Source organism: Argentina anserina, chromosome 7 (genome assembly GCF_933775445.1).
Source record: "Argentina anserina chromosome 7, drPotAnse1.1, whole genome shotgun sequence".
NCBI classification, from domain to species: domain Eukaryota; kingdom Viridiplantae; phylum Streptophyta; class Magnoliopsida; order Rosales; family Rosaceae; genus Argentina; species Argentina anserina.
The window spans coordinates 17,699,395-17,721,290 of NC_065878.1; the positions used below are offsets into that span (position 1 = coordinate 17,699,395).

A 21,896-nucleotide genomic window follows, 5' to 3' on the forward strand; every position below is an offset into this window, starting at 1 on the left:
GGGCGGGGGGGGGGGGGGGGGGGGGGGGGGGGGAGGGGGGGGAGAGAGAGAGAGAGAGATGTCACACTTACTGAAATTGTAGCTGTTGGCTTGAAAGCTATTCTCATGTTTATGATTTCCCCATTAGATATTCCTCCCTAATTGCCACATGCACAATATCAGTGTACCAGACATGATCAAGGAAAAAACATTTTCACAATTGGCTTCACATATAAGTAGGTAATCGATATTTTCAAATCTATACCTGTGTCCCACCAGAGCGGTTTGTTCTTGTCCTCACTCGTCCTTGTTCATCCACATAGAACTCATCATTATGTTCACTCCCAGTTAAAAAGGTACCTGACATATCATCATGAGTAAGAACATGAAAGATCTAGCAACCATCCTATATCACCACGTCCAATTTTAGACATTTAAATGCAACCACCATATGGAAGTACATGAAATATTCATGAATTTTAACCTGCAAACCCGCTTCCAAATTCAAATCCTTTTGTTGCAGGTAATGACATGCAAGCTTTAGCAAGTTCAGCTTCAAGTTTGTCAAACACAGGCGAACCAAGACCCTGGAGTTTAAGACTGAAACTTCAGTAATGAAAACATTACTCAATGGACGAATCTGTAAAACAATCTAGAAAACTGAGAAACGTGTACTAGTGAACATGCACAAGTAATAGTGTATGACAGTTGAGAGAGAGAGAGAGGAGAGAGGAGGGATACCCGTGGGCAATTTCTAACTATGCACGTGACAACACCACCAATTGATTCCCCTCTCACTCTAACAGCATCAATGGCAGCAATCATCTTCTCTGCATATTCAGGATCTGGACACCTAACTATATTACTCTCTATCTGGCAAATGTTTCACAGAAAGACTAGTTCAGCTAATGAACAAGCATGAGCATGTAGAATTGAACAGTAATTCTCATAAAGGTGCGCACAGATAAAGACATTTGAATTTGGGAAATACAGTAAAAGGAATAATAATAATTTATAAAATCCATAAACTTAGAAAAATATTTTAATTCTTAAAAATATCTAAAAAATAATAGGCTTCACAATAACGGTCGTTAATTATCCAAGATCAGTTTAGATGTAGACGGTTCTTGAATCGTATTGGGTTAGATGTGTAAAAAATATGTTACATGTATATGGGACGTTCAACAAAAATACCTGCTCATGTGTCAAAGTATTCGTGTGTGTGTGAGTGTGTGTGTGTGTGTGTGTGTGTGTGTGTGTGTGTGTGTGTGCGCTTGCTTCCTACACTGAACTTTAGTATGCATATTCACACCTGATCAAGTGCCAGAGTGTAATGATCAACCGAGTCCTCTGGGAGTACAACCTTGTGAACTTGTGAAACATAGGCAAAAACCTGCAGATGTGACAAACATTGGGGTACGATTTGAATAAAGCAACATGAATATTAGTAAAAGGATGTGCAGATGATAATTTTCAGAGAAGTAAACTGTGCTCGTCTCCATTGTACTAAAAAAGAGTCGAAAGTCCAACTATTCCACAGAAAAGCATGCATGCTCACAAAGTACATACTCACCTCAGTTCCTGAGAAGTCCTTAAGGATTTTCTTGGCAACTGCTCCTGCAGCAACTCTTCCTATTGTTTCTCTAGCTGAAGACCTACCACCACCCTTCAATTAAAGATTGGGTTAAGATTAAAAATTTGCAACTTAAAGATGTTTGTGAACCTTTCAGAGTTTCAGTCGTTAAACAAAAATTACCTGCACTGATCTGATACCGTACTTCATGTCATATGTGAGATCTGCATGCGAAGGCCTATAAGCTATCGACATTTCATCATAGTCCTAAGAATCAAACAACAGAACTATAAGCATTGTCACTTCACTCACTTGAGTACAAAACAGCTTAAGAGACAAGTGATTGACTATGTAAAAGAACACACATGTTATGGTCAATTTACACTTTCCAATACCTTACAAGCAAGATATCATACAGAAACACAACAGTAAACCATTTAGGAGTTCTACAGCTCTCACATTGTGTTTAACAGCTCCTCCAATATGCAATCATAAGTGTTTGAACAAGAAACAAGCACCAGCATCATCATATTCATTTGAGTTTTGATACATAAGTGCACAGATTCATGTAGTACTAATATAGTAATATTTATAAATCTGAAACCTCCAATGCAGAACTCTACAGAGCAAATGGAAGTACAAACTGATAGCCCAAAAAACGACGAACATCATAATAATGTTAATTACTGAAAAAACTGATAAAGATTTTTTCCCTATGCATACACTTACACGTCCTCTCTGATCAGTATTCGGGACGAACACATGAATTGGAGTCCCCGTAGTTAATCCTGAAGTTAATATTATATTGTCACAATCAGAGTATACACTAATGACTTCAGGAAATATAATCTTATCCGAGCAAAAAACAAGATTAAAGAAAAAAGGAAGAAGGAAGGTACACAGAGATCTAACCTTCATGGACTCCTGAAAGTATTTTACATGTGTCGGTTTCCTTCCTAGGTGTAGTAATTCGGCTCTGACCTGGCCTCCTGTTACAACAACTCTAATCACTTAACCCATGGAAAGGCTTGCATCGAAATAACTCAGACACCAATAACTATGGTAACACCCTACCCCAGATTACATAGAAAATAATCCGAAATTAAGGTCTCTTGAAATAATATTAGGCCATTTTAATACGTTCAACTACCACTATAATATATATATATATATATATATATATATAGAGAGAGAGAGAGAGAGAGAGAGAACAAGGCAAAAAAAAATTGCAAGAAAAGGACATCAATCAACTTCCAGATTTATTAACATCAAGAAACCTATGATAAATGTAAACCATGATGAATAGTACATAATATCCAAAACATAACAGAAACCTCACCACATATGCTGTACTGATTACAAGGTTTTAATCAAGGCCAAGAGATAAATTAAACCTTTGTACTAACCAAAATAGTCTCAACATTTAAGAGAGGTTATCATCAACTTGTAAGTAGAGACTGTAGAGAGCATCCCTTTCCAATAGAGAAATAGATTTACAATAGTGAACATACTGCCAGAAGTCCTTAAAAAAACTAACATGAAATAAGGAATGGATACCATACAAATACTGATGCAAATTAGATTTGGGAAGGGTGGGGGGTAAACTACCCACAAATTTCAAAACATGAATATCAAAATACCTTCTGTCGAGGTCCGCTTGCAAATCAGCTTCAGACAAGGGTCTCCGAGGAGGCACTCCATCAATTACACAACCAACACCACCACCATGAGACTCTCCATAAGTTGTAACACGAAAGTAGTTCCCGAAAGTACTCCCAGCTGCTTGCACCTCTGACCCAGCAGAAAACATTTCAGACATTGTAAAGTCCAACTTCTAACTAACTACAGCCCCTCACACACACTCCCTTATTTATTTTCAATCTCCCAATAGAACCAAAACGTATCTTCCGAACCCTCTCTCAATTAGAGTGAATAGAGACCGCAGGCACTCATTCTACAAACCCCTGGCATGCTAACATAAACTAGTTGGAAACACACAACAACACCATTGACTTAACATGTCGGACCAAAGTTCACGACTTTTTGGACCAAAACAAACAAAGATTCATCCTTTTCATATCAAAATCCACACTTGAACACACATTGTACTAGCAACTCACTCCACAACATACACAACTTCCCTCTAAGCACAAACAGAACCCAGAAACAACATTGCATTCCAATAAAATCCCAACACAAAATGCAAAGAATTAAGCTTCACACACACAGAGCCTCATTCAATGATCTCAGCTATATAATATACCAATCAAGATATAAACTTTATAGAATAAAACACAAATGAACACAGAGAGAGAGAGAGAGATAGAGAGAGAGAGAGAGAGAGACTGACGGAGCTTATTAGCCGTTCGAGGGCGGACGGAGAACTGAACGGAGGAGAGGTGTCGGAGATCGGAGCAGAACCCAGAAAGGGAATCGGTCCTTGAAGCAGAACCCAGAAATGGTTTGGATGAGAGAGACGAAGAAGCCATTGAAGTTGGAACTAACAAAAGCTCAGACCAACAACAACAAGAACAACAAGAACAAAGAGAAATAAGCGAACAAGGTGGGTGATGTGTTTTGTTTGGAATCAGATAAAAGGAGAGAAAGGAAGGGGGTAGGTGCCACCAGCTCACTTCACCAACCACCACCACTCTTCTTCTTCTCTTCTTTTCTCTCAATGACTCAATCGACGTCAACTTTTATTTTTGCTCTGTTTTGGCTTTGGTAAGAGTAGGACCGTTTCTATGAGTTGGAGTTTGGGGGGGTTTTTGTTTCGTTTGTTACTTTGAAGGAAAAACTTACAGAGGTTAACTTCTCAGCGACTGAAACGACGTCGTCACCATGTTAACTTTTTTCTCTAAACTTCGTTCTAATCTCGAGGCAGTTTGGCTATTTATAAAGTGTGCAATATACCGGAGGTTGTTTCAATTCATTCTAGAATAATGTTGTTGTTTCTGCCAGTACTGTATCTAACATAAACTCACATATCGTGTTTCCTGGATTGCAGCCCCCACAATAAATAAGAAGCTCACTAATCTCACAACACGCATGTATGTTGTCAAGCTATCTATACCAGTGTAAGAATGCAAGCAGAAGCCTTCTGATTCTGACTATGTAGCAACTCCTATAATTCTTGAGAGCTTAAGCAAAATGATGTAGTTATCTTACATGGATCGAACATATACTCCCATCCAACGGAATCTATGAAGATCAGGAGAAGCATACTCAGGTTTAGATTGATTCAAATGCAAGGTAGAAGTAGAAACGTCTGATTTTTAGATCAACAGGACCTCACCATACACTAACCAAACATATTCATAAAAACATTATGCTTTTAATAAAAAATTTCACTCCATACTATTACATCTACAAATCATAATTTTGAACATGCATCATTGTTATTACTTATTACCAAGGGAGTTCACTTGGGAGTAGGGGTGGAAAAACGGACCCGAAAACCGAAAAAACAGGTCCGAACCCAAACTGAATCCGAAAAAACCGAAACTCAAATAAAACCGAACCGAAAATTAAAAAACCGAACCGAACTGATTCTGTTTGGGTTGGGTTTTGGGTTCAGTCCCTTAGAAACTAAACTGACCCGAAAAACTCAAAGTCAATGGTCAACGTTACAAAAAACACCATCATTTTGTCATATTTATAATTTTACATTATTATTATTTTTTAAATAAAAAAATAGTGTAGTCGGCCTCACAGCCGCAGCTAATTTCTAACCTAATTGACCTAATGTATAAGAGGCGCATTATTTAGCCGTCTTGCTTCCTTAGTTCCTCTATCTCAAACCAAAAAGACTTCTTTGCAAATATCTCTCAGTCTCCTACTTTCTAAGTCTTAAAATGGTAGAAGCATTGATATGTACTCAAAGTTAGCTTAGGGGTGAACATACTGCTTTGCATCATGTGCCTACAAGTGAGGAGATTGAGATTTGTGAAAATGCGGAAAGAGGTAAAATTTTATTTTCTAATTATATATTGAATTTAGTTAATGTGATAGTTGGTTTTGTTATATGTATGATTGTGTTTTGCTTCTTCTTCTTTTTCTTATTGTGTGCAACCATGCATGTAGATGAATTGTCAAAGAGTTTGAGAATATCATATAGAGATCATGCCGAGGGTGGATCATGTGATATATTACCTCTAAGATCAAACTCATTCATGCGAGCTTGAGAGATGAGAATTGTGGTGATACCAAATTGCCAATCATGCTTTGGATACTAATGTTATTTTACTTATATGTTTTTTATTTTGTTTGAAAAATTTAAAACTTTGGATTTTGAGCATTATTTTGATGGACTTGAAATTTATGATTTTTCTTAAACTTTATTTATTGAAATTAATGTATTATTACGTTTTTAGTATACGGGTAAAACCGAAAAATAACCGAACCGAACCGAACTGTACAGGTTGGGTTGGGTTGTGGGTTAAAGTCTTAAAAATGGGAAAATCAAACCGAACCGAACCGAATTTAAAATTTAGATTGGTATTAAGTTTTATCGAAACCCGAACCGCATTGACCCGTGTCCACCCCTACTTGGGAGAGAGGTTCTTCTACATCAGGATTGTAAGGGAAGAGATGGCTTTGGGCAAATTGAGCCATTAATTGATCTATGAGCACTAACGCTACTGCAGCCTCCACCACTGGAACCGCTGCACCATTCCATTCCATAACAAAACAAAAAACAGAAACTTCAAATCAATCTTCAGCTTTAAAACACATATATTAAGCGAGACAAGTGAAGATCAGGAATGAATATGCTGCTATTTCCAGTCTTAAAACAACTTATTACTAAAGATCCAGATAACCAAGAGAAGCAAATGTAATTAACAAACATATGAAAATAGAAGAATATTGTCTTAAATCAAGGATACAAATGCCAAAACGCAAATTAGAAGAGGCATCAACTACTAAAATGAATATGAAAAGAAAAGTCCCCATATCAAATTACCTTCTGTCGAGGTCGGCTTGCAAATCAGCTTCAGATAAGGGTCTCCGAGGAGGAACTCCATCAATTACACAACCAACACCACCACCATGAGACTCTCCATAAGTTGTGACACGAAAGTAAGTCCCAAAAGTACTCCCAACTGCTTGCACCTCTGAAATCCAGCAGAAAATATTTCAGATGTTTTGAAGTACGTGGCACATAATCTTCATAAACTCGATATGCTAGCATATTCTAGTTCTTATCTTTTTCCAGAAAAAAGTTCACGGATTTTTGGACGGAAAGAAATTCAGCTTTTCATATCAAAATTTGCACTTGAATACACATTGTACCAGAAACTCACTCCACAGTATACACAAGTTTTCTTCAAGCGTAACTGTATGCAATAAACTTTTTCTAACACAATGCAAACATATCAAGATCATATACAGCCTCGTCCAATGAGGCACTGATCTTAGCTAAGCAATATAAATGAAGACATTAACTTTATTGAAGAAAATTGAAATGAAGAGAGTTCTCAAACTGACGGAGCATCTTGGCGGTTCTAGGCCAGACAGAGACATGCAGGGAGGGGAAGGAGCGCAATCTTGAAAGGCTTTCGTTTCTTGAAGCAGAACTCAGAAGGGGTTTGGATGAGAGAGACAAAGAAGCCATTGAGAAATGTACAACACCTAGTTATCATTGTGGTTTAATATATCTCACCTAGTTTGACAGGAATCAATAATGAATTTTTAGATTTACAACGACACAACGTAATATGTTATTTCAGTGTTTATGGTGACTTATCAATTTCTTAGTTAACATCATTAAGGGAGGACTTTAGGGTTTAATGATTACTATATAAGTAGATGTTGGAGCTACAACATATAAACAAGACATTGAGTCGTGGGGTCCTGCCCCAAAAATCACAAAATCAAGGATTCAAGGTGAAGACCAACATTGCAGACTTGACATATCGTCTCAAAGCGCCATGTTTCTTAATCAACGACACATTTTAGCCAGATACTTAATTACTTATCCGTAACAGTTATTTTCATTATCCTTGATATCCTCCATGACGCATAATGGATGAATGCATATCACAAGAGAATATGGTCCCAAGTCTATATTTCACGAGGCCGGCCTATTCTTTTCTTTTGTTTTGTATGTTTACAACAATCTTTTGTTTTCTATGTTTGCGATAGCTTTTGTTTCTACTGTTCTAGTGGTTTAGATGTGGTATGCAATGCGAGGTCTGATTTCAGTTAAGTCAGATATATACAGCTTGGGGTTTTTGGTTCAAGGAATGATTACTGGTATAAGGAAAACCAGATACTACCCAAGGTCAAGTCTGTTGAAAAGAATGAGCTTTCAAGGCTTTTGCATACAACGTCTTTCCTGGCATTGATAGATAACATGGCACAATGTTAATTGTTCTGATGATGAGTGATAATGTAAGCTTTTTATTTCAGGTTCTTAAATTTGTACCAAAGTAGTTGATTTATTTCTGGTGAATAACGGAATGGAATCATACAGTGTCGATGAAGTTCTGAGATGCATCCAGGTCGCTTTCTTCAGTTTCTTGTGCGGCCAAGAGTATGCCACTGACCGGGTAAACATGATTCTTCTCATGCTGGGTAATGATGCAGATCTTCCTGATCCTGCATTTTTATTTGAGAGAAGACTCAAGAGCTAACTGTACAAATGACCTAATGAAGTGACAAATACGACTAAAAGCTCACTAATATCTAATCTACATGTTTTGATATCAAACTATACCAGTAGCCAGTAGGAATGCCAACAGCAGCATTCTGACTTTTGCTACAAAGTCACTCCTATGATTCTTGAGAGTTCAGATTCATTATCACCCTCAACAGCTTCCTTATTCTCTTTCTTCTTTTGTTGGTATGCTGATCATAGATCATATCTGGGAGAAAAGTCGAGGTAATTGCAGAAGCAAGGCTTACTGTCACGACCCCAAAATTTTGAGCATAAAAACTCAAATTTCGAAGTCATGAAAAATACTAAAACAATCTCAATGAATCGAAACCATTTTAAATGCCACAGCGGATCATCTCTGAGTTCAAAATACAACTCAGTCAACCGATTATTACAAACCAAATTTATAATTCGACATTATAAAAAATGGAAATGTATAATCCTCACAAAAAAATCCACACAAAATCCTCACCACAGGATGTAAATAAATAACTCCAAGTCTTCTGAGCGGTCCGTCGATTCCCGCTAATCCACACCTGCGAAGTTATCCCCTACACTATCGAATTGGTGCACCGGGATTGTAAACACAAACCCGGTAAGCTTTCCAGCTCGTATGAGTAAAATAACAAATACCACCCGCATATCAATATATACGAAAATCACAAAACATCAATTATAAATGCACTCATGAGTCAATGGACGGCCCATCTGGTTGTCCAAAAATATGAAAATGAAAGTGCTCATGAGAAATTGGGCAACCCCTCTGTTTACCCAAATGCATTTATAACACGGGTACTCATGAGCGTTGGTACACCTCTGTTACCCCTCATGTAGTACACCGCCGACATTGGGCAATCTCCTGCTACCTAACATCCAAAAATATGAGTACTCATGAGCCGATAACTCATCTGTTACCTCACATGCAGTACTTCGGCAGACAGACTAGAGCTCTAACTGTATCGTAACTTTCGCCCGGCCAAAGGCTAGGTTCCGACATGCCAAACACGTCCGAAGACTGGTCCGAAGACAAAACTCGTCGGAAGACATTACACGTCCGTAGACAAGATCACGTCCGAAGACAAAAACGTTTTAACAATCTCCATGTTAAAACCACGTACAATAATCATCATGTCATATTGTACAAAACAAATCACATGCTCGATATATAAATCTCATCATCAAAATAACATATTCACAACGAAATCATAACAGTATATAATATAGCAAACTATATATGTACCTATTTACAATTTATACAAATATATATTCCACTATATCATATACATGTCATATATCATTTTTTAAAATTCTGCATAATCTTGAATCTCTGCAAGGGTAGATTCGTAAATATGTGAGATTTTTACTCACCTTCTTTCCTGCGTGCAACTTCCATGACACTGAAAATAATTTCCTCACTCGTTTCGTCAGTCACCTAATAGCATGATAAATGCTTAGAAAATGATACGTAAAATATCAAGTGACGATTTCAGTACAGCTAAATGTTGTTCATAAAACATTGTTCACAAAACACTGTTCATGTTTTACTAATCACTGTTCCAATGTATTGTTTTTATTTAAACACTGTTCACAGTTACCGTTTTAACAAAACACGGTTTCACAGTAATTATTTGCCTCGACACTGTTCATAGAACTGTTTTTCACCAAAACACTGTTCGTATTACTGTTTACTAACACTGTTCACATTTACTGTTGCAAAACACTATTCACTGTGCTATTAATGCGGCGTCACTGTTCACCGACCGCCACCAATGATCACCAAATTTCACCACCACAATCTAAATGACATTCCTAACAACTTCCTAGTTCACCACAAAGTCTAATTCTGAGCCTAAACACTTCAATTTAACAAGAACCGAAAAGCCCCAATTAAAAAACCTAGAATTTCTTTTCTTCGATTTTCCTAGAACACAACAATTGGGGTTAAATATTTTGAAGGGTTTTAGTATGGAATGAGACCTTCAAAATGAAACAAGAATCGTACCGATTGGTTGCCGGAGGAGGGAGATCCGACGAGTTGAAGTTCGGCGAAATATGTTTTTTCAGGAGAACTTCCGGGCTTCACCGCTCCTAAACGGCGGCGAGATGGCGGGTGACGCTACCACCAATCGACAGGGGATGCAGCAACCTTTCAAACGTGACCGGTGCGCCGCTCTATGGTGGCCGGACGGCGGAGATCCGGCGGCCCAAAGTCAGCTGCTCGGGAAAGAAATTTCTGGATTTTTTTCGGGGTGAACATTACCCTTAAACAGTACCAATCCGAATTTCTGATTTTTCTCCCATTTTTCTCTTTAATTCCTCTATTTATACTATTTTCGAAAATTGTCCAAATATCTTTTGATTCGTAACTTCTTCATACGAACTCCGATTTAGGCGTGCCACGTGTCCACTAATTTGTATCGACGAGCTCTACGATTTTCATGTAAGAAGTTTCCTAAGAATCTCAATGATTCAAAAGTCAACTCTTAGACTCGTCAAATTAAACGTTTCCGAACAATTAATATTTCGAACCCTTTCGTTTCATTCTCGGCTAGTAAAATTAGACAATGACCAACTTAATAATATCCATAAACTCATTGGAAATTAGATATGAATTTTTCGGGTTATTACACTTACAAACCGTGAGTCTCTAAATTCGGAAACAAACAGAATTGAGGAAACAACCAAAAGGCTCAGAGCTGGTCTTTTTTTTTTTTTTTGAAAAGTCAGAGCTGGTCTTTTATGCCACCATGTAAAAGTGTAATGAGATTATAAGAAAGATACTTTATTTGTTTTGACAAACAAATCAAATATGAAGGAATAAGCAAGCAACGCTATGTAGCCTGGTATTTTCCACAGGCCTGTATGAGTTTTTTTTTTCTTTAACAATGTAACACTGACCACGAGGGAAAGTGTAAAAGCCAAAAATGTACTGATATCCCTATAAAAATTCTAGTACAGCTTTTGTTGGAGCTCGAGTTTTCAAAACCATTTCCCCGTACTCGTCTTCAGGATTTGATAAGGCAACAATCGCTCCCCCAGCTCCTGTTGAAGCTTCACCCTCGTGTATAACAACAGTTCTAATAACTATATTTAGATCAAATGTCTGGTTATATGAGAAAAATCCAATGGAGCCCGAGTAGATACCTCGAGAACTACTTTCGATTGAATCAAGAAGTTCCATAGATCTCAATTTAGGTGCACCCGTCATTGAACTACCAGGAAATGCTGCTCTCACACAATCAATTGCAGCCACATCAGACCGCTTTTGCCCACGGATTATGCTGACCATAGTATGAACCGTAGCATATGATTCAACCTCCATAAGACGTGGCACATGAACTGAGCCAGGCTTACACACACGACCAAGGTCATTCCTTAGAAGATCAACTATCATCAGATTTTCAGCTTGATCCTTCTCATTGGAATAGTGTAAGGGAAAGAACGTTAAAATGTTAGGGGAAACACATAGTAAAACATATATGCTGAAATTCTTTTAATCCCCTAAAATGGAAGAAAGATACCTATACTGCAGATGTAGTTTGCGTTGTTCGTCTTCCTCTGGCGTTGGACCACGAGCTACTGTACCCTTAATGGGATTTGCTTCGAGTACACCATTTCTATCCAATTGTAAGAAACGCTCAGGGGAAGAACAGCAAATAGATAGGTCTTCATCTGAAAAATTAAGCCAGGCGGCATATGGCGCTGGATTCTTTTCTCTTAGATGGAGGTAAAGTCCCAACGAGTCTATGTCCCCAATTCTTTTTCGCATCTGAGTTGTCAGACATAATTCATAACTTTCACCATATTTGATGTATTCCAGGCACTTGTCAACATCTTCTATATATGCTTCTCTTGATTTATCACCATTAAAACTTCCTTGACACGGCGAAGATCTTAGAATCGATAAAGTTGGCTTCTTTGTGTCCCCTGTAACTGAAGCTTTTAAGTTGAGAAGCTTCTGTTCTGTATCATCCAACCATGGTGTCAAAGGTCTGCATACTTCATCTACAGACAGTATGTAAACATCAACATTTCGGTGATCAACAACTACAAGGTTATCAGCAAAGAAAAAACAAGCATCTGGAGTCTGGGATCTGTGGCGATTAGAATCCACACCACATTCAACTTTTAGGTTATACCTGCATTGCAGAATTCAATAAATATTAATGATCTAACATGATAGCCATGTACCAAATCCATGGCAATTTAATTTTTGGTGTGCTAGTGATAGATATTCAATCCATAGCATGAAAAAGACACCAAGGGAGAGATATGATAGCTGTAGAAGCCTCAACCAAAAGGACAGCTAAAGAGTGGAGTCACTTGAGTGGATATCTGTATTATCCTCAGAGTCAGATTCTCGTACAGTGTGTCCCTTTGATTAAAGGACACTCAACTACCCATGAGCACCATTGTTTTTTTTTCTTTCCTTTTACTAATGCGAAATCATTTTTATTGGAGAAGTCCTTACATTACTCGAAGGGGTTTTCTTCGAGATGCCGGAACTCAATTACTTGGTAGAAAACTATAGACAACTCAACAAGATTGGGAAAAGTGGAAAACAACATCTGGACAAAATATTCATTTGTGCAAAGGTGACTTATATACTACAAATGAGACTTGTCGATAAAAACTTACAATTGACGTTTAAGGACGCAGAGCATCGTAAGAATTATCTAAAACATAGGAAATTCAACAAATACATTACTGGAGTGTAAAAGAAATCTTCTATATTAAGTCTTTGTAAAAGAACAAGTTTTTGTAAAAGACATCCTAACCGGTTGTGCCCAGGATATTAAAATAGAGAAAAGATGGTCCGAGAATGTTACGTTCAATTAAACTTAACTGCATACCCGAGGTAACCAATATATCCACCATGAAAATCAAACGGGAGTTTTTCATATTCCTTTTTGTCATAACAAAATGAAAGGAGCTCCTGAAACATAATCAAACAAATATCATTCAAAACTGAGTAGACTGTAATTGATTTATAAGCATTAAAGAATTATCGCCATGCACAGGAAGAGTACACCACAAGCTGTAATATAATGACACCTTTTTCAAAAAATCAAAAAAACCTTCTTCCAAAAAAGAATGTTTAATAGAGCCTTGAGCATCCTGAACAGATAAAAGACCTCTTCCCTTTAAAGTCGTATCACTGAAACAATGCAATATATGCTACTTTAGTCCAATCCTTCAAGCTAATCATACTCATAACAGCTTTAATGTAAAATGTACTTGTAACAGTTAAACCAGTAAGAATATAAGGTGGTGGGACAACGATATACGAGTCAAACAAAATATAAACTTCAATGCCAAAATTTTCCAAATCAATGTTCATTCAAACCTTTTATCACACAATGACATCAACCTTTTATCCTTTTCCTCCCATGAATGAAAATCGTGCTCTTCTCTGAACATTATGAAAAAGAGACTGTAAACACCATAATAAATCGTACTCTTATGGTAATCTTAAAACTACCATGAGAGAGAGAGAGAGAGAGAGAGAGAGAGAGAGAGAGTGTGTGTGTGTGTGTGTGGGTGTGTCTTAATGTCAACGACTCAACTCAAACCTTAAAAATCATTCATGAATATGAAAATCATAGTAAAAGTTGTAACTAGCAAGCCCCAAGCAAAACAAAAAACAACCTTCAAGAACATTCATCACTTAAGGGACAATAATGCTGGGAGTTGTACCTAGCACGCCCATGCCACAACACAATTTCAATATAAAATGCACTGAACATTACCCTTTAAAAGAAATGTAAGAACAATAACTAAAATCCAATGCCACAGAAGACAACTGAGTTGTTCAATAACAAAAAGTAGATACTGAGTAATCAACAAACCTTCTCTATTGATGAACTGTCCAACCAAAATGTGTTTTCAGCTTTATCTTGTCCAAACAGTTCACAAAATATATTTTTTGCTCCGCCAACTTGACCGGCCAAGTGCTTGAATTTCTTCCATTTCAACCTCAAATCTTTAACAGTGATACTTGAATGCAAAAGGTTTACCATATCAACCATACCAGAGCAACTTATGTTATCTGCATCTTTATATAAGTGACCTTCCACATTATTTTGTAGTTGCCTATGTTTAGGAATGTCTGTCGATAGTTGGCCAGCATGAGGCATGCGTGCTAAAAAGGATTTAAAGGTCACTTGCAGTTCATAGAAATAAATATGATGATGAATAATAATTGTAACAAGGCAAACAAAACTAACTGGTATTGCTAGCATAAGCTAGAGGTCTAGATGCTAGACATCTATAGCATTCATGCAATCAAAGTCATAACTTTAGCTTTGTAAAGCAAATACTAGATTGTAAGAATAATATTCCCGAAAAGAGACAGCTGACATTTTGTAGCAACCACATAAAGCCAAAGCAGGTCTCCAGTTTCTCAGAATAGTCAGAAAATGATGGCATGGATATGAAATTATATTACATCTGCATGTGGCTTAGAATGTGTTAAACCTACCTATATTGGTTTGAGCAAATGATATGGCATGAACGATAGTCTTGAGTCTTGACAAAGTTAACCAGGGAAGAATGGACAGGTTCAACTTTACCAGTAAAAGGAAAATTCCGCATGTTGACGAAGGATGCCCTCGATCTCAGCCAATAATCCTCAGTTATTTTTCTAAAGTTCTTGAATACTTGCCTTCCATGGCAAGTAGCAACACTCTCTGGATGGAACTGATGGGTCAAAACATAAAGTCAGGATGGAATTGCAGAGAGAAAGCAGATACAAGACATTTACAATTGCAATGATCATGCAACACACCTGTACACCATAATGAGGCCTCGAAGAATGCATAATGCCCATGATAACCCTTTCACTCTGTACTTTTCCCGAATGGCTGGAAGGTGAATACCTTCCATCTTTTGGTTGCATTGAAAAAGACCCATCAGCAACATATTTAGAGGCAACATCAGACTCTTTGGTCTCAATATAAGAAAGTGCATTCACAGAAGAAGTCCATGCTATAGGAATGAGTTTATCTGGGAGTGATTTAGCATCTAGGACCAATGAATGGTACCGAACCACCTAGAATTACGTAAGGCAATAGCTAGTTAGAGGTAAGAATAAGCCTGTCAGGAACCTAAAAGGTCAATCGTACGGCAAAACCAAATTCAAACTTATCTGTACTCTAAGAGATCTTACAATAATTGCAAATTAGTTGATATTTTTATTATTATTTCAATACAATAGTACAATGTGTCTAGAGTTCTCATGGAAAATTTTTTCTTAATGAAGTGTAGAATTATTGTAGACTGGCAAATTAATATGCTCAGTAGTTTTCACTATCATACTAGATAAAATGGAATCATCAGCATGAAAACTAGAGCATTTTACAACTACTTATTTTGATGCGAACAGAAAGTGAACTAGTCTTTGTTGTTGCCAATTTTAGGCAAGATTTGAATATTCAAACCATCTTATCAAGTTATTGGTGTCATGACAGAAGAACGACCTTAAATCCAGAGTTGTAGCCAGAGGGAGTGTCATTGAAAAGTACACATCCATTGTGCTCAATTTCACTGTATGTGGTAAAAATGAATAGAAAGTCAATAGAATTTCCATGGGAAATCCATAATTACCAAAGCACAGCTTCAATACAAAACCTATTGTTTAGAAAAAGGTAAGCACTATAAAACGAAATCTGATAAAAATACATAATTTATACCTCAAGCGTCCATGGACTGGTTCAGATGCATGGACAACTTTAGCACCATGAACATAGCCTAAAGCCTGTTAGAGGACAAAACAAAACCACATTTAGAGAACAATGATTCAGATTAAGTTACATGTTGTCTAAAAGGGATTACATGCATGCCAATGACTATAAATTATCCATTCACCAGAACCATATATCTAAATTCCATATGTAAGACCGTAAGTATAAGTATATTACACAAAAACAAAATCTTCTTGCAAGACCTAAAGGCTTCAGATTGAGAAACATGAATGTAAATTCCTAAGATTTTAGATGAGGTAGCTCTCATTCTTCACATAAATTTTGAAAAGAATTATCTGACATTAATGTTCAACATGACTTTGCAGTTTGCATTTATAAGCCATGGATAACAGTGGCCTTTATAGTCATGTACTCAGTTAATACATATCTTCCCTTATGCATGCATCTATAACATTTTGATATATTGTGTACTCGAAAAGAAAAATATGAAAAGAAAATGAAAAAACCTGATGTCCAAGGCAAACACCCAAGATAGGGACATTCCAGCAGTCAAGCAGCACCTGAAGACATATTCCTGAGAGATTCGAATAGTTTCCAATGAAAAAATCATAATATTACTTTCAAACAGTAAAAGCAAGGACAGAAGGAGCTGCAAACAGGAATTAAACAGAAGGCCACAGAGCTTACGAAATGCAAAAAAAGTGATAGTTTGCAGGTCAACAATAGTGTAGAAGAGATAATCACTTCGGGGAGAACAAAAGTTCAAAACAAATGTGTGACTGTGTATGTGTAATACTAATTACCTACAGACACAAGAAATTGTGCAAAGGGGATAAATCAATTGACAGAGCACCGTTATTTTAATACAAATTATCTCTATTCAGAACTAAGAAAATGCCTAAAAAGGTTTTATGGGGGGAAAATTGCAGCCTTAAGAGGTGCCAAACATCATTACACTGCTACCAGGAATAAAGCCGTCTCCCAACTCCTACCAGAATAGCATGTAAAATTATGTATTTTTGCCTAGATGGGTGAAATTTAGGCAATTACTATTTGCATTATGTGAAGCATACTTATATTATTGAGGTTGTCAGCTCTGCTGAACAAGGGCTATAGCTAGACCTCCTGTTTTTGTTTTTGGCCTAGTTAGAATGTCATTTACTAGTAGCAAATGATGCCAAAAAGGAAAAAGGAAGTTTCACGACAGTATAACTGTGTTATCAATCAAAGCTCCCTTCTGCTATAACAAGACATAAGGATGAAACTAGCATGAAAAGGGATAAATTCATTTTTCTCTCTCACCTATGTCTGCTGGGCATGTAGGAGAACCAGGTCCAGGTGATATAACAATGTTATCAAATGCATTTTCTTCATACAAGTAATGACAAACATCTTTCCATGTCAACTCATCATTTCGCACCACAATGGGAGGTACTGGTACAATTATAAGCCAACTGTCTGACACTAAAGGAACCAACTCAAATTATTGTTTTTGCACAAAGGAGTAAATATCAGTTTGCTCTATTACTATCTTATGGTATCTAAGTTCTTAACCAAGACAGATTTATTTTCCTGTAACAAGCAATATTCAGTTCTCATTATCATTATATTAGGCATGAATAGGGACATGCTTATCGTCATTTGCCAGAGTTAACTACATCAGGGCATTAGGAGAATCTATCGACTAAGCATGCAAACATTAAAGATATCAGAACAGTACAATCAGAGAAGAACAGAGTGGGTTAGAGATAATAAGAATGCATATAAGCAAGAAAATAGGTTCAAAGAAACAGGGAGAGAAAGAGAGCTCACATACAGCCATTAATGACAGACAGCTCCTGGTATATATTGTATGTGTAGCTATCATAGTTGTCAATCAGTAATGTCCTCACATATTCCAACTTCCGACCATGTTCTTCCAGCTGTTTCTTTCCCTCACGAGACTCCTTTATGGACCAAGGCATCAAATTGCTAGACATCACCAGCTTCCTAGTATCATGATTAGATGCTTGAGCATTATCCTTCTTAACAAAATTATCAAACTTCAGTGACGTATCAGGCGGTAGCATATTCTGTTTATACATCTGGGCAACCCCTCAAGAAAAGGAGATCTAAGCTCAGAAGATGACGAACACAAGGTGAACTTCATATTTGTTTTCAGTGAAAACTGTGCAAGAATGTGCATCACAGGGCTCCTGCTACACAGCAATGTACACAGTTAGATCTACCACCAATAATTCAATAAGCAAAGCAATTTCGCAGTTTGGTCTTTAGTTTCTATACACCTACATGTATTTATCAAGTACAGCAAATCCACTCATAACCTTAACATGATGTGCATTACCACTCGAGTCAGCAAAGTCCCATGTCATATTTAATGATAACACAAAACTCTCCATTAGATATATGATCAACTATCATAGATAATGGCAAACACACACATTATCAACATGCCATAAAGGGTTTAAAGCAAAAGTTGGTGAGCAAACTTGATATGACTATAAGTGACTGGAAGCTAAATCAATGAGGAGTGCATTAAAAAGACCAAACTAAAACAAGAACTTCAGAAATTCATATGATTTGCTTCCAATACAATTCAGCATGACCATTAACTATACCAATGAACTCGACCAAAAGCTAAACCAATTAACAAAACAACTAAACGGGTCCATCTACTTCCTTTACCGCTACCAGGCATCAAGATACTCACTTTCACAATTGAAATCACTAAGCTACTATAAAGCTGCCAACAAATTGAATATACACCAAATACAACGACCCCTTATTCTGTCCTACGAATCCCAGATTGAAAAGCATGAAGCTTTGTTGTGAAGCTTGAAACTTTGATTGAAAGCATGAAACTTTGTTGAAAAGCAAACAACTTTGAAACACAACAACAACAAAGCTTTGAATGGTGTGGGAAGCTAACCTCAAAAGAGCCAGACGAAGCTCCAGAGAGAGAGAGAGATGTAGCTCCGTATTGGGTTATTGGACGATGAAGCAGAAGAGAGAGGCTTTATGGGCGGTAGGAGAGGCAGAAACGACCATAGGAAACCTGGTGGAGTGAGGAATGTGGGACCTACCCACCCGATACGGACAGAGCAGAGTGAGGTGAAGTCCCCGGAACGGAATCAATCAAGATTCAAATGAAGAGGGGAGTCCTGCGCGGCACATCAAGTGCCAACCCAAATCGACCCAAGCAAACCCGATTAGTCGGTAATGATACAGTAGTGGTATACCAAATATAAGATTCTAGGATGGTAGTGCCTTAGTGGTATGTATGTAATTTTCTTGAAATATGACAGCTAATGCTGGCACTTCTATGCCAACACAAACCGAAGTCGGCTTTGGTACAGTAGTAGTGTACATAAAATGTTGGGATGGTAGTGGTATGTATATTCTAGTAAATATCACGCGTAGGCGGGCACATATGTGTCACTGCAAATCAACCCAATTGATTAAATAAGTCGGTAATATTACAATATTATCATACCAATTATAAGATTTTGGGACGCATACCACCACTATTTTCTAAAAAATATCACGCCAAATGTGCCAACTCAAATGAGCAAATCAACCCATCCGATCCAAATAAATCGGCAATGATACAATAGTATCATACCAATTCAGTTCTCCTTAATAAATTTTGGGTTCAAATTCCATTGAACTTTTACCTGCACAAGCTGTAGTACTGTAGCATATGTAGAGGTCAATTGAATACACGTTTTGTACTCCAATATATGGTAAAAAATTATTGGGGTTAGATATGTATCTAGAGCCCCTAGAGGTTTATTAATTTAGACCGTGCGTACACCCCTTCCGCACATACAAAGTAATTGAACCTCGACAACAAGCTAGGTGCTCTCCTTAGGATTACCTAATAGCCGAGTACGTATGAGGTCTCCTTATACATCTCAAATCTTTTATTGAAATTAACATATTAATAATCTACGTAAGAGATAACCAATGGAATTCGATACTGCTTGATCACAAGATAAATACAAACTAGTCATGTTTGTTTACTTTGTTTGATGTGTCATGTGAACTAGTGAAGTATGCGTACGTGTCTTTTAAATTTTTTTACCACAGAATGTAGAATAAGGTTGATGTTCATTTTACAGGAGTAATGGTTGCTATAGTTAAACTCACATGGCCAAGGACGTACGTCCCAATTTGCAGAGCACATTTGCAGCGGGGTTAAGCACTTCAGCTCGTGCACCCTTTAAGTACTCGCAAGCATAATGATACATATGCCTAAATTAAACTGTAGTCAGTTGGATTAGCTAGAAGGTTAACAGCGATGTTGGTAAAGAACTTTCGAGTTCAAGTCTAAGTAAACGATCTCCTACGTACTGTCATTTTCGATCATACATCGTCTACATTCATTAGTGGGAAATCTTTGCAGGTCGATTCTTTAATTATTGTTGCTTTCTAAATTTCTTTTTCATCTATAAGCTCAAATACTTCAGTTTGCGAGCTATGTCAGAATCTTTGGGGGATCCATATAACTAGGGTTTTGCCGTATTGATAGTCTTGAACGTCGTTAATCAATCACTCGATCAGTTTTAATTGACGTACATAAGTTTACAAAATCGAGTTATAAATTTTAGTTTGCTTTAATCCAGGTCTAATGTCTAAAGCAGTAACGTATAAGCCGGCCCTTATATGTATGTCATATACTCATATACGCTTTCATCCACATGAGAAGTCTCACGACCACACATGAATCTCGAGGATCATTGAGCCAGCTTCTCCTAGCTAGGTCAAGACAGGGACATGTCCATATGCATCGATCTCTCTCTATCGAGTTTAATGCAAACAATAATTACTACCACTACCACTACTTTTATCTCCACGCATATATAACTATGTATATTCAAATATGGCTGGTATAAATATATATTGACCAATTTTGCTAACAAGACTTGGTTTCATTAATTTATCTTGTGGGTAAATAAGAGCCTTCATCGAATTCGAAGTGTCTCTTTCACTATGAGTTAGCCAGAGGCGGCTGGGCGAGTCTGCTACTATGCATTGCAATATATACTAATCATAATGAACAGCTCCACCAAAAAGTCGACCTCTGGATATAATCGGAATTCTATTATCAGTTGACATGGAATTCTATGATCAGTTACACGCTTAATTAGAAAAGTAATCAATATCTGGATATTGACCAAATGGTTTATGACCGAATTGTTTGAGGTCCACGTACAAAATGATCCTCACCTTCTGTGTTAGAGTTGTGATCGATGATCTGACTGAGTCTTTTCAATTGGATTCGTCCCGAATTAAAATTGAGGGACTCATTTGGACCTTGACCATATAAAATAGTGTCCTATGTTGTTGAACATGGAATATAATCGCATTCGAATTCCTAGCTAGCTCGATCGAATTGTATTGCATGAGGCTATGTGAAATTCATGGGGTACTACCATGAGCAGCTTCAAGTCTAAGCGCACTGCAGTCAATTTAGCTCGTTTGGACTTTCTTGGATTAGCTTACTGGTTCAAAATGAATTTTTATAAGTATGTTTGGTCAAAGTTTAGCTTATAAGAGTGTCGAATCGAAGCCATATTTTATTTTACATTTTTAATTTATAACTTAATGTTTCTAACCAAACCATTTAATTTATATGTTGGGAGGTCACAATTCACATTTGTTATGTCTCTGATTCTCTCAACAAATTAGAGATAAATTTTATTACTAAAGACTTTTAATGATAGTAACTTAATTTAAAAGTTCTTGTATATACGGTGTGCAATATAAGATGACATTTTAGCCATCTAAATATTTTCAACCACTATGCATCTATATTAAAGTTATTGATTTTAACTATTCACATTTCATCGGGTTGTGTATTTACATGTCTTACGCGCATTAAAGACTCTTTGCAACTAGCTAGGTCTTAAGTTTTGCACATTTTCAGTCCTTTCATGTAACCGAGTGATTTTACCACATCAAAATCTTTCATTCGATCTCA

General features: G+C 37.0%; 3 protein-coding genes across 3 annotated transcripts in view; 1 reads left to right on the forward strand and 2 right to left on the reverse strand.

Moving 5' to 3' along the window:
• LOC126802587 (chorismate synthase, chloroplastic) overlaps positions 1-4,189 on the reverse strand; it is a 4,808-nt gene extending 619 nt beyond the window's left edge. The window contains exons 1-11 of the mRNA XM_050530231.1: positions 3,903-4,189; positions 3,193-3,343; positions 2,465-2,541; positions 2,282-2,340; positions 1,736-1,819; positions 1,553-1,645; positions 1,292-1,372; positions 721-852; positions 464-566; positions 245-339; positions 72-137 (exon numbers count right to left, since the gene is read on the reverse strand). Coding sequence (XP_050386188.1) covers positions 72-137; positions 245-339; positions 464-566; positions 721-852; positions 1,292-1,372; positions 1,553-1,645; positions 1,736-1,819; positions 2,282-2,340; positions 2,465-2,541; positions 3,193-3,343; positions 3,903-4,041 — 1,080 coding nt within the window. The 5' untranslated portion in view covers positions 4,042-4,189. The remainder of the gene's footprint in view (positions 1-71; positions 138-244; positions 340-463; positions 567-720; positions 853-1,291; positions 1,373-1,552; positions 1,646-1,735; positions 1,820-2,281; positions 2,341-2,464; positions 2,542-3,192; positions 3,344-3,902) is intronic.
• The window catches only part of LOC126802605 (mitochondrial import inner membrane translocase subunit TIM14-1), a 258,334-nt gene that overhangs the window by 38,154 nt on the left and 198,284 nt on the right, over positions 1-21,896 (forward strand). The window lies entirely within an intron of this gene.
• Positions 11,095-18,076, reverse strand: LOC126802608 (aminodeoxychorismate synthase, chloroplastic). The gene is given in 15 exon segments (XM_050530255.1): positions 11,095-11,629; positions 11,732-12,349; positions 13,064-13,146; positions 13,266-13,368; positions 13,558-13,587; positions 13,589-13,623; positions 14,060-14,352; positions 14,783-14,909; positions 14,998-15,261; positions 15,689-15,755; positions 15,902-15,966; positions 16,420-16,487; positions 17,216-17,347; positions 17,730-17,987; positions 17,990-18,076. Coding segments are annotated over 15 exon segments (2,697 nt in total). The 5' UTR covers positions 18,063-18,076; the 3' UTR covers positions 11,095-11,148.